The sequence below is a fragment of the Hemitrygon akajei genome, unplaced genomic scaffold, assembly GCF_048418815.1.
Source record: "Hemitrygon akajei unplaced genomic scaffold, sHemAka1.3 Scf000048, whole genome shotgun sequence".
Taxonomy (NCBI): Eukaryota; Metazoa; Chordata; class Chondrichthyes; order Myliobatiformes; family Dasyatidae; genus Hemitrygon; species Hemitrygon akajei.
In genome coordinates this window covers 6,416,488-6,428,011 of record NW_027331934.1, presented here as the reverse complement: position 1 = coordinate 6,428,011, position 11,524 = coordinate 6,416,488, and the positions used below count along the sequence as shown (strand labels likewise).

The following is an 11,524-nucleotide window of genomic DNA, read 5'->3' as shown; positions in this document are numbered from 1 at the left end:
CCCCATCACTTTACCTCGGGTGGGTCTATTTCACTGTGTCCAATTGACATTTCTGCATTTCTGACAGGAACATTTCGTTTAGCCATCTGGAATTGAGAGAGAATATGTGGAGTTTACAGGGTCACACCGACAGACTAAATTACCGACATTTGGTGAATACGCTGGAGCTGGGCAGTGAGGGAAATTGACAGTGATGGGAACTCCGACCAGTATTTACTGAAGAGTTTAATGTTTCCTGAAATATCCGAGTGAGAGAAAATCCCCCAGACCCACGGTTTGAATCACTTTATTCATCAATTTCTGTTTGTGTTTAGACTTGGGGGGAACCAGCTGGGAGATTCAGGAGTGAAACTGATGTCTGCGTCTCTGAGGAACTCGGAGTGTAAAATACAGAAACTGTGGTAAGTACCAGACTGTGGGAGATTGTGTTTACAGTCACTGGGTGTCTGACACTGAACATTAATGTGATCAGTAGAAACAAAGAAACATAGAAAACATACAGGGCAATACAGGCCCTTCGGCCCACAAAGCTGTGCTGAGCATGTCACTACCTTAGAATTACATCGGTTTTACCCATAGCCCTCCATATTTCTAAGCTCCATGTAGCCATCCTGGAGTTTAAAGATCCGATCATTTCCGCCTCCACCACCGCCGCCAGCAGCCCATTCCACGCACTCACCACTCTCTGTGTAAAAAAACTTACCCCTGACCTCTCCTCTGTACCTACTTCCAAGCACCTTAAAACTATGCCCTCTCATGTTAGCCATTTCAGCCCTGGGGAAAAGCCTCTGACTATCCACATTATCAATGCCTCTCATTATCTTGTACACCTCTATCAAATCACCTCTCATCCTCTGTCACTCCAAGAGAAAAGGCCGAGCTCACTCAACCTATTTTCATAAGGCATGCTCCCCAATCCAGGCAACATCCTTGGAAATCTCCTCTGCACCCTTTCTATGGTTTCCATTCCTTCCTATAGTGAGACAACCAGAATTGAGCACAGTACTCCAAGTGGGTTCTGATCAGGGTCCTATATAGCTGCAACATATAACCATAACAGCATGGAAATAGGTCATCTTGGCCCTTGTAGTCCGTGCCGAACGCTTACAATCACCTAGTCCCACTGGCCCGCACTCAGCCCATAACCCTCCATTCCTTTCCTGTCCATATTCCTATGCAATTTTACTTTAAATGACAATACCGAACCTGCCTCTACCACTTCTACTGGAAGCTCATTCCACACAGCCACCACTCTCTGAGTAAAGAAATTCCCCCTCGTGTTACCCTTAAACTTTTGCCCCCTTACTCTCAAATCATGTCCTGTTGTTTGAATCTCCCCTACTCTCAATGGACAAAGCCTTTCCACGTCAACTCGATCTATCCCCCTCATAACCTCTCAACTCTTAAACATTACCTCTCGACTCTTAAACTCAATCCCATGACTGATGAAGCCCAATACACCGTATGCCTTTTTAACTACAGAGTCAACCTGCATAGCAGCTTTGAGTGTCCTATGTACTCGGACCCCAAGATTCCTCTGATCCTCCACACTGCCAAGACTCTTACCATTAATACTATATTCTACCAGCATATTTGACCTACCAAAATGAACCACTTCACACTTATCTGGGTTGAACTCCATTTGCAGCTTCTCAGCCCAGTTTTGCATCCTTTCGGTGTCCCGTTGTGAACTCTGACAGCCGTCCACTCTATCCACAACACCCCCAACCTTTGTGTCATCAGCAAACTTACTAACACTACCCTCCACTTCCTCATACAGGTAATTTATAAAAATCACAAAGACTCGGGGTCCCAGAACAGATCCCTGAGGCACTCCACTGTTCACCAACTTCCATGCAGAATATGACCCATCTACAACCACTCTTTGCCTTCTGTGGGCAAGCCAGTTCTGGATCCACAAAGCAATGTCCCCTTGGATCCCATGCCTCCTCACTTTCTCAATAAGCCTTGCATGGGATACCTTATCAAATGCCTTGCTGAAATCCATATACATTACATCTACTGCTCTACCTCCATCAATGTGTTTAGTCACATCCTCAAAAAAATCATTCAGGCTCGTAAGACACAACCTGCCTTTGACAAAGTCATGCTGACTATTCCTAATCATATTTTGCCTCTCCAGATGTTCATAAATCCTACCTCTTAGGATTTTCTCCATCAGCTTAACAACCACTGAAGTAAGACTTCCAAGCCTATAATTTCCTGGGCTATCCCTACTCCCCTTCTTGAATAAGTGAACGACATTCGCATCCCTCCAATCCTCCAGAACCGCTCACGTCCTCGTTGATGATGCAAAGATCATTGCCAGAGGCTCAGCAATCCCCTCCCTCACTTCCAGCAGTAGCCTGGTGCACATCTCTTCCGGTCCCGGTGACTTATCCAACGTGATGCTTTCCAAAAGCTCCACCACATCCTCTTTCTGAATATCTATATTCTCAAGCTTTTCAGTCCACTGCAATTCATCCCTACAATTGCCAAGATCCTTTTCCGTTATGAATACCGAAGCAAATGGTTTATTAAATACGTCTGCTATTTCCTCCGGTTCCATACACACTTTTCCATTGACACACCAGTTTGGTCCTATTCTCTCACATCTTATCCTCTTGCTCTTCACATACTTGCAGAATGCTTTGAGGTTTTCCTTAATCCTGTCCGCCAAGGCCTTCTCATGGCCCCTTCTAGCTCTCCTGATTTCATTTTTAAGCTCCTTCCTGCTAGCCATAATCTTCCAGATTCATATCATTACCTCATTTTTTGAACCTTTCGTAAGCTCTTCTTTTCTTCTTGACTAGATTTACAACGGCTTTTGTACACCATGCATCTTGTACCCTACCATCCTTTCCATGTCTCATTGGAACGTACCTACTCAGAACCCCACACAAATATTCCCTGAACATTTTCTACATTTCTTCGGTATGTTTCCCTGAGAACGTCTGTTTCCAATTTATGCTTACAAGTTCCAGCCTGAAAGCCTTATAGTTCTCCTTACTCCAATTAACGGTTTCCCTAACTTGCCTGTTCCTATCCCTCTCTAATGCCATGGTAAAAGAGATAGAATTGTGATCACTATCTCCAAAATGTTCTCCCACTGAGAGACTTGACCCCTGACCAGGTTCATTTCCCAATACCAGATCAAGTACAGCCTCCCCTCTTGTAGGCTTATCTACATAGTGCGTCAAGAATCCTTCCTGAACAAACCTAACAAATTCCACCCCATCTAAACCCCTCACTCTAGAGAGCTGTCGATCAATATTTGGGAAGTTAAAATCTCACACCTCAACAACCCTGTTATTGTTACTTCTTTCCAGAATCTGTCTCCCTATCTGCTCCTCCATGTCCCTGTTACCATTGGGTGGTCTATGCAAAACACACAGTAGAGTTATTGACCCCTTCCTGTTCCTAACTTCCACCCACAGAGACGCCGTAGACAACCCCTCCATGACGTCCTCCTTTTCTGTAGCCATGACACAGCCTGATCAACAGTGCCAGGTCCCCACCTCTTTTGCCTCCCTCCCTGTCCTTTCTGAAACAATTAAATCCTGACACTTGAAGTAGCCATTCCTGCCCCTGCACCATCCAAGACTCTGTAATGGCTTCCACATCATAGCTCCGAGAGCTGATCCATGCTCTAAGCTCATCCGTTTTATTCATCATACTCCTTGCATTAAAATAGACACATCTCAAACCATCGGACTGAGTGCCTCCCTTCTCTATCACCTGCGTATCCTCCCTTTCACACTGTCCCCAAATTCTCTCTAATTGTGAGCCAACCTCCCTCTCCACCATCACATCAATTTAGTTCCCTCCCCCCAGCAATTCTAGTTTAAACTCTCCCCAGTAGCCTTAGCAAACCTTGCTGCCAGGATATTGGTCCCCCTGGGATTCAACTGCAACCCATCACTTTTGTACAGGTCACATCTGCTCCAAAAGAGGACCCAATGATCTATAAATCTGAATCCGAGATCACTACCTTTTGAGGACCTGCTTCTCAAATTACTTCTGAACACCCTGTACTCTGTTTTCAGGACCTCTTCCCTATTCCTACCTATGTCACTGGTACCAATATGTACCACGACCTCTGGTTATTCTCCCTCACACTGCAGGATATCTTGGACGTGAACAGAAAATCCTGGACCCTGGCACCTGGGAGGCAAACTACCATCCGAGTTTCTTTCCTGCATCCACAGAATCGTCTGTCTGACCCCTTAACTATAATCCCCTATCTCTGCTGCCTTCCTCTTCCTTTCCCTGCCCTCCTGAGCCACAGGGCCAGACTCAGTGCCAGAGGTTTAGCTGTTGTTGCTCCCCCTCCAGCAGTACTCGAACAGGAGCACTTATTGTCAAGGGGTACAGCCACTGGGGTACTCTCTAGTACCTGACTCTTGCCCTTCCCTCTCCTGACTGTGACCCACTTCTTCAGTCTCCCGTGGCCCCAGTGTGACCACCTGCCTGTGACTCCTCTCTATCACCTCCTCGCTCTCCCTGACCAGACGAAGGTCATCGAGCTGCATCTCCAGTTCCCTAACTCGGTCCCTAAGGAGCTGCAGCTCGACACACCGGGTGCAGATGTTGCCGTCCGGGAGGCTGGGAGTCTCCAGGATCTCCCACATCTGACACCCAGCACAGAAAACCAGCCTCACACACATACTCTCTGTCTGTATTGTAAACAGATAACCTACCTCGCCTCGACCCTTTATCACCGAAGTCCCGTTGAGCCAAAGCCTTCCTACTCTGTCTCCCGCTCCTCTGACACTCGCTCTGTAAATCTGTCTTCCTTTTAAACTCTTCTCGCTGTTCTCACTGGCCAACTTGCGCAGTCGTGCTTAAGAAAATAATCAGTAATTGTGTTACTGATAATCACTGGGGATTTGTACCGTCTCCTGTCTCTCTGTGTCCTTCACCCTCACTCTCTCTCATCTCCAGGCTGAAACGTGTCGGTCTCACAGATTCTGGTGCCGAGGATATCGCCTCCACTGTCAATGCAAACGCATCACTGACAGAGCTGGACCTGAGTGGTAATAAACTGGGAGATTCAGGAGTGAAACTGGTGTCTGTGGCTCTGAGAAACCCGGAGTGTAAAATACAGAAACTGGAGTAAGTACCAGACTGTGGGAGATTGTGTTTACAGTCACTGGGTGTCTGACACTGAACATTAATGTGATCAGTAATTGTGTAACTGATAAACACTGGGGATTTGTACCGTCTCCTGTCTCTCTGTGTCCTTCACCCTCACTCATCTCCCAGTTGTGGGGTGTCGGTCTCACAGATTTTGGTGCCGAGGATCTTATCTCCGCTGTCAGTACAAACCCATCACTGACCCATCTGAACATGGGTGATTCAGGAGTGAAACGGGTGTCTGCTGCTCTGAGGAATGCGGAGTGTAAAATATAGAAACTGGAGTAAATACCAGACTGTACGAGATTGTGTTTTCAGTCACTGGATGTCTGACACTGAATATTACTGTGATCAGTAGAAACAAAGAAATATAGAAAATATAGAGCACAATATTGGCCCTTCAGGCTCGTAAGGCACGACCTACCTTTGACAAAGCCATACTGTCTATTCCTAATCATATTTTGCATCTCCAGATGTTCATAAATCCTGCCTCTCAGGATCTTCTCCATCAACTTACCAACCACTGAAGTAAGACTCCCTAGGCTGTAATATCCTAAGCTATCCCTACTCCCTTTCTTGAATAAGGGAACAACATCCGCAACACTCCAATCCTCTGGAACCTCTCCCATCCTCAGTGATGATATAAAGATCATTTCCAGAGGCTCAGCAATCTCCTCCTGCACTTCCCACAGTAGCCTGGGGTACATCCCGCCATCTCCCGGTGACTTATCCAACTTGATGCTTTCCAAAAGCTCCAGCACATCCTCTTTCTTAATATCTACATTCTCAAGCTTTGCAGTCCGCTACAAGTCATCCATACGATCACCAAGATCCTTTTCCATCGTGAATACTGAAGTGAATGATTCATTAAATACCTCCGCTATTTCCTCCGGTTCCATACACACTTTTCCATTGTTACACCAGTTTGGTCCTATTCTCTCACATCTTATCCACTTGCTCTTCACATACTTGCAGAATGATTTGGGGTTTTCCTTAATCCTGTCCACCAAGGCCTTCTCATGGCCCCTTCTAGCTCTCCTGATTTCATTCTTAAGCTCCTTCCTGCTAGCCTTATAATCTTCCAAGATTCATATCATTACCTTGATATTTTTGAACCTTTCATAAGCTCTTCTTGTCTTCTGGACTAGATTTACAACGGCCTTTGTACACCACGGATCTTGTACCCTACCGTCCTTTCCATGTCTCATTGGAACGTACCTACTCAGAACCCCACGGAAATATCCCCTGAACATTTTCTCCATTTCTTCTGTCCGTTTCCCTGAGGACATCAGTTTCCAATTTATGCTTACAAGTTCCAGCCTGATAGCCTCATAGTTCCTCTTACTCCTATTAAAGGTTTCCCTAACTTGCATGATCCTATCCCTCTCTAAAGGCTATGGTAAAACAAATAGAATTGTGATCACTATCTCCAAAATGCTGTCCCACTGAGAGACCTGACCCCTGACCAGGTTCATTTCCCAATACCAGATCAAGTACAGCCTCTCCTCTTGTAGGCTTATCTACATATTGCGTCAAGAAACCTTCCTGAACAGACCTAACAAACTCCACCCCATCTAACCCCCTCACTCTAGGGAGATGCCAATCAATATTTGGGAGATTAAAATCTCACAATTCAACAACCCTGTTATTATTACTCCTTTCCAGAATTTGTCTCCCTATCTGTTCCTTGATGTCCCTGTTACTGTTGGGTGGTCTATACAAAACACCCAGTAGAGTTATTGGCCCCTTCCTGTTCCTAACTTCCACCCACAGAGACTCCATAGATAACCACTCCATGACTTCCTCCTTTTCTGGAGCCGTGACACTATCCCTGATCAGCAGTGCCACACCCCCACCTCTTTTGCCTCCCTCGCTGTCCTTTCTGAAACATCTAAAGCCTGGCACTCGAAGTAACCATTCCTGCCCCTGCACCATCCTAGTCTCTGTAATGGCCACAACATCATAGCTCCAAGAGCTGATCCACACTCGAAGCTCATCCGCTTTATTCATCATACTCCTTGTATTAAAATAGACACATCTCAAATGATTGGACAGAATGTGTCCCTTCTCTATCTCCTGCCTATCCTCCCTTCCGCATTCTCTCCAAATTTTCTCTATTTGTGAGCCAACCTTCCTCTCCTCCGTCACATCAGTTCATTTCCCACCCCCAGCGATTCTAGTTTAAACTCTCCCCTGTAGGCTTAGGAAACCTTCCTGCCAGGATATTGGTCCCCTGGGATTCAAGTGCAACCCGTCATTTTTGTGCAGGTCACATCTGCTCCAAAAGAGGTCCCAATGATCCATTAATCTGAATCCCTCCCTCCTGCTCCAATCCCTCAGCCACATGTTTATGTCAATTATGGAAAACCCTGAACATCCTCTACATAGCACCATCCAGAGACAGAGAAGCAGTTTCAGCGACAGGTTACTGTCGATGCAATGCTCCTCAGACAGGATGAAGAGGTCAATACTCCCCAATGCCATTAGGCTTTACAATTCAACTGCCAGGACTTAAGAACTTTTTTTTAAAGCTATTATTAATGCTTTTTGAGTTAGTGATTTAGATGCATATCATATTATTACTGAGTTAAGTATTGTATGTAATGAGTTTTTGCTACAACAAGTGTATGGGACATTGGAAAAAATGTTGAATTTCCCCATGGGGATGAATAAAGTATCTATCTATCTATCTATCTATCTATCTATCTATCTATCTAACCTCATCCTATTCCTATTCTCACTGTCTATTTGCACAGGCAGTAATCCCGAGGTTACTACCTGTGCGTTCCTTTTTCTGAACTTATATCCTAACGCCCTGTAGTCTGTTTTCAGGACCTCTTCCCTTTTCCTACCGATGTCATTTGTACCAATATGTACCACGACCTCTGGCTGTTCTCCCTCCCACTGCAGGATATCTTGGACGTGATCAGAAAATCCCGGACCTTGGCACCTGGGAGGCAAACTACCATCTTCATGTGTTTCATTCCTGCAGCCAAAGAATCGCCTGTCTGACCTGCTAACTACAGAATCCCCTATCACTACTGCCATCCTCTTCCTTCTGAACCACAGGGCCAGAGACATGGCCACTGTTGCTTCTCCCCCCCCCCCCCCCCCCCTTAGGCCGTCCTTCCCTCGAGCAGCACATGATCAGGAGTACTTATTGATAAGGGGTACAGCCACTGGGGTACTCTCTAGTATCTCCTTCTTGCTCTCTAGTGCCTGCTTCTTGCCCTTCCCTCTCCTCACTGTGATCCACTACTTCAGACTCCCGTGGCCCCGGTGTGACCACCTGCCTGTAACTCCTCTCTATCACCTCCTCGCTCTCCCTGACCAGACGAATGTCATCGAGCTGCAGCTCCAGTTCCCTAACTCGATCCCTAAGGAGCTGCAGCTCGACACATCGGGTGTAGATGTTGCCGTCCAGGAGGCTGGGAGTCTCCAGGATCTCCCACATCTGACACCCAGCACAGAAAACCAGCCTCACACACATACTCTCTGTCTGTATTGTAAACAGATAACCTACCTCGCCTCGACCCTTTATCGCCGAAGCCCCATTGAGCCAAAGCCTTCCTACTCTGTCTCCCGCTCCTCTGACGCTCGCTCTGTAAATCTGTCTTCCTTTTAAACTCTTCTCGCTCTTCTCACTGGCCGACTTGCACAGTTGTACCGTCTCCTGTCTCTCTGTGTCCTTCACCCTCACTCTCTCTCATCTCCAGGCTGGAGAGTGTCGGTCTCACAGATTCTGGTGCCGAGGATCTCGTCTCCACTCTTCGTACAAACCCATCACTGACAGAGCTGGACCTGAGTGGTAATAAACTGGGAGATCCAGGAGTGAAACTGGTGTCTGTGGCTCTGCGGAACCCGGAGTGTAAAATACGGAAAGTGCGGTAAGTACCAGACTGTGGGAGATTGTGTTTACAGTCACTGGGTGTCTGACACTGAACATTAATGTGATCAATAATTGTGTTACTGATAAACACTGGGGATTTGTACCATCTCCTGTCTCTCTGTGTCCTTCACCCTCACTCTCTCTCATCTTCAGGCTGTTCAATGTCGGTCTCACAGATTCTGGTGCCGAGGATCTCGTCTCCGCTCTCAGTACAAACCCATCACTGACGGAGCTGAACCTGGGTGGTAATGAACTGGGAGATTCAGGAGTGAAACTGGTGTCTGCGGCTCTGAGGAACCTGGAGTTTAAAATACGGAAACTGGGGTAAGTACCAGACTGTGGGAGATTGTGTTTACAGTCACTGGGTGTCTGACACTGAACGTTAATGTGATCAGTAATTGTGTTACTGATAAACACTGAGGAAGTGTACCGTCTCCTGTCTCTCTGTGTCCTTCACCCTCACTCTCTCTCATCTCCAGGCTTAAACGTGTCGGTCTCACAGATTCTGGTGCCGAGGATCTCGTCTCCGCTCTCAGTACAAGCCCATCACTGACGGAACTGGACCTGAATGAAAACTCTCTGACAGACCGATCTGTCCCTGCTCTCCGCCACCTCATACTGACCCTCCTGAGTCTGAAGCTGATCCTGTGAGTGTTTGTGTTAATGTTCAAACTGATAAATTATCAGCGGATCCGCGGGTTTTCTGGTGATATTTGTCTGTGAGTGTTGTTGAAACATTATTCCCAATCCCCTGTTACTGACACTGTTGTGTAATCTGTTTATTTCATCTTTATTCTCCCATCTGTTTCAGGCTGCGGAGGAATCAGTTCAGTGAGACCGGGAGGAAGGAACTGAGATCTCTACAGGGAGTCAGACCCGGACTGAGAGTGTTCCTGTGAACATCTGAATGTGTGAACATCCCCTCCCGCGGGATGTGGACATTTTTGCTGATTTCCCGCCCTCCCCTTTAACTCCCGCCCTTACCTTTAATGGCCGCGCGCCGGGGGTGATTCCCAATGGTTTTAACAGAACCGGCTCGGGTCTCGCTCTGTGTGTCGCTCGGAGCGTTCCAGCAGTGACGTGTTTCCGCCTGTTGTCCGGCGGGGCAGCTTCCGCCGGATGTGCGTGATCGAGACTACCACGTGACACCCGGAGAATGACCCAGACAGGAAATGCCCGGTGTCCGGGGCTCAGTCTGGGACACCGGTGTCCCGAGGTGGGATTATCCCTGGAGAGAATCCTTTTGCTCCCTTTGCTGAGGACGGTGCATTCGGCAGCCTGGCCGATATAATGATGTTAAATTGACAAATCCCTCGGCAGTGACCCTGGATCTGCAGTGATCCCGGACACGGCCCTGAAGTGTGATTTTATAATCAACGGTTCCCCGATGCAGCGTGACGGTGAGAAACGGGACTGATTATTCAAACTGTCACTCGTTGTCGCCGGTCAGTTAATTGTGTGTGACTGTGACTGAGTCGATTTACATTTGTCATGATGATATCAATAAACCGCTGTAACTTCCTGTTTTGGTGTCGGACTTTAGACTCATTAGAGGAGAAACAGTGACCTGGGGTTACTGCTGCCCCCTGCACCCGGTGAACTGAAATAATACATGGTAAATGGTAGGGCATTGGGGAATGCAGTAGAACAGAGTGATCTAGGAATAATGGTGCATAGTTCCCTGAATGTGGAATCTCATGTGGATAGGGTGGTGAAGAAAGCTTATGGTATGCTAGCCTTTATAAATCAGAGCATTGAGTCTAGGAGCTGAGATGTAATGTTAAAATCGTACAAGGCATTGGTGAGGCCAAATTTGGAGTATAGTGTAAAGTTCTGGTCATCGAATTATAGGAAAGATGTCATCAAAACAGAGAGTACAGAGAAGGTTTACTGGAATTTTACCTGGGTCTCAGCACCTAAATTACAGAGAAAGTTTGAACAAGTAGGGTTTTATTCATTGGAGCGAAGAAGGTTGAGCGGGGATTTGATAGAGGTACTTAAAATTATGAGGGGGATAGACAGAGTTGACGTGGATAGGCTTTTTGCATTGAGAGTAGGGGAGATTCAAACAAGAGGACATGAGCTGAGATTTAGGTGGCAAAAGTTTAGGGGTAACATGAGGGGTAACTTCTTTACTCAGAGAGTGGTAACTGTGTGAAACGAGCTTCCAGTAGAAGTGGAAGAGGCAGGTTCAATATTGTCATTAAAAAAAATTGCATAGGAATATGGACAGGAAAGGAATGGAGGTTTATGGGCTGAGTGCGGGTCGGTGGGACTCGGTGAGAGTAAGCATTCGGCACGGACTAGAAGGGCTGAGATGGCCTGTTTCCGTGCTGTATTTGTTATATGGTTATAATGGCTCTGATCTCCTCACATTGGTACAGCAGCGTCTCAGCTTGAGGCTGAGCGATGTCGAACTTGCAGAGTCTGGGTGCCCAGGATCTCATCTCCACCAACCTCCATCGTAACTAACTGCCCCCGATTTCACTGAGGTCCTGA

At 46.8% G+C, this 11,524-nt stretch overlaps 1 protein-coding gene across 1 annotated transcript; it reads left to right on the top strand.

Moving 5' to 3' along the window:
- Positions 1-314: 314 nt before the first annotated feature.
- Positions 315-10,549, top strand: LOC140720964 (ribonuclease inhibitor-like). Its single transcript, XM_073035835.1, has 6 exons — positions 315-401; positions 4,945-5,115; positions 8,853-9,023; positions 9,179-9,349; positions 9,505-9,672; positions 9,837-10,549. Exons 1-6 carry the CDS (start codon positions 355-357, stop codon positions 9,922-9,924), a joined length of 816 nt encoding a protein of 271 aa, XP_072891936.1. The 5' UTR covers positions 315-354; the 3' UTR covers positions 9,925-10,549.
- Positions 10,550-11,524: the final 975 nt, after the last annotated feature.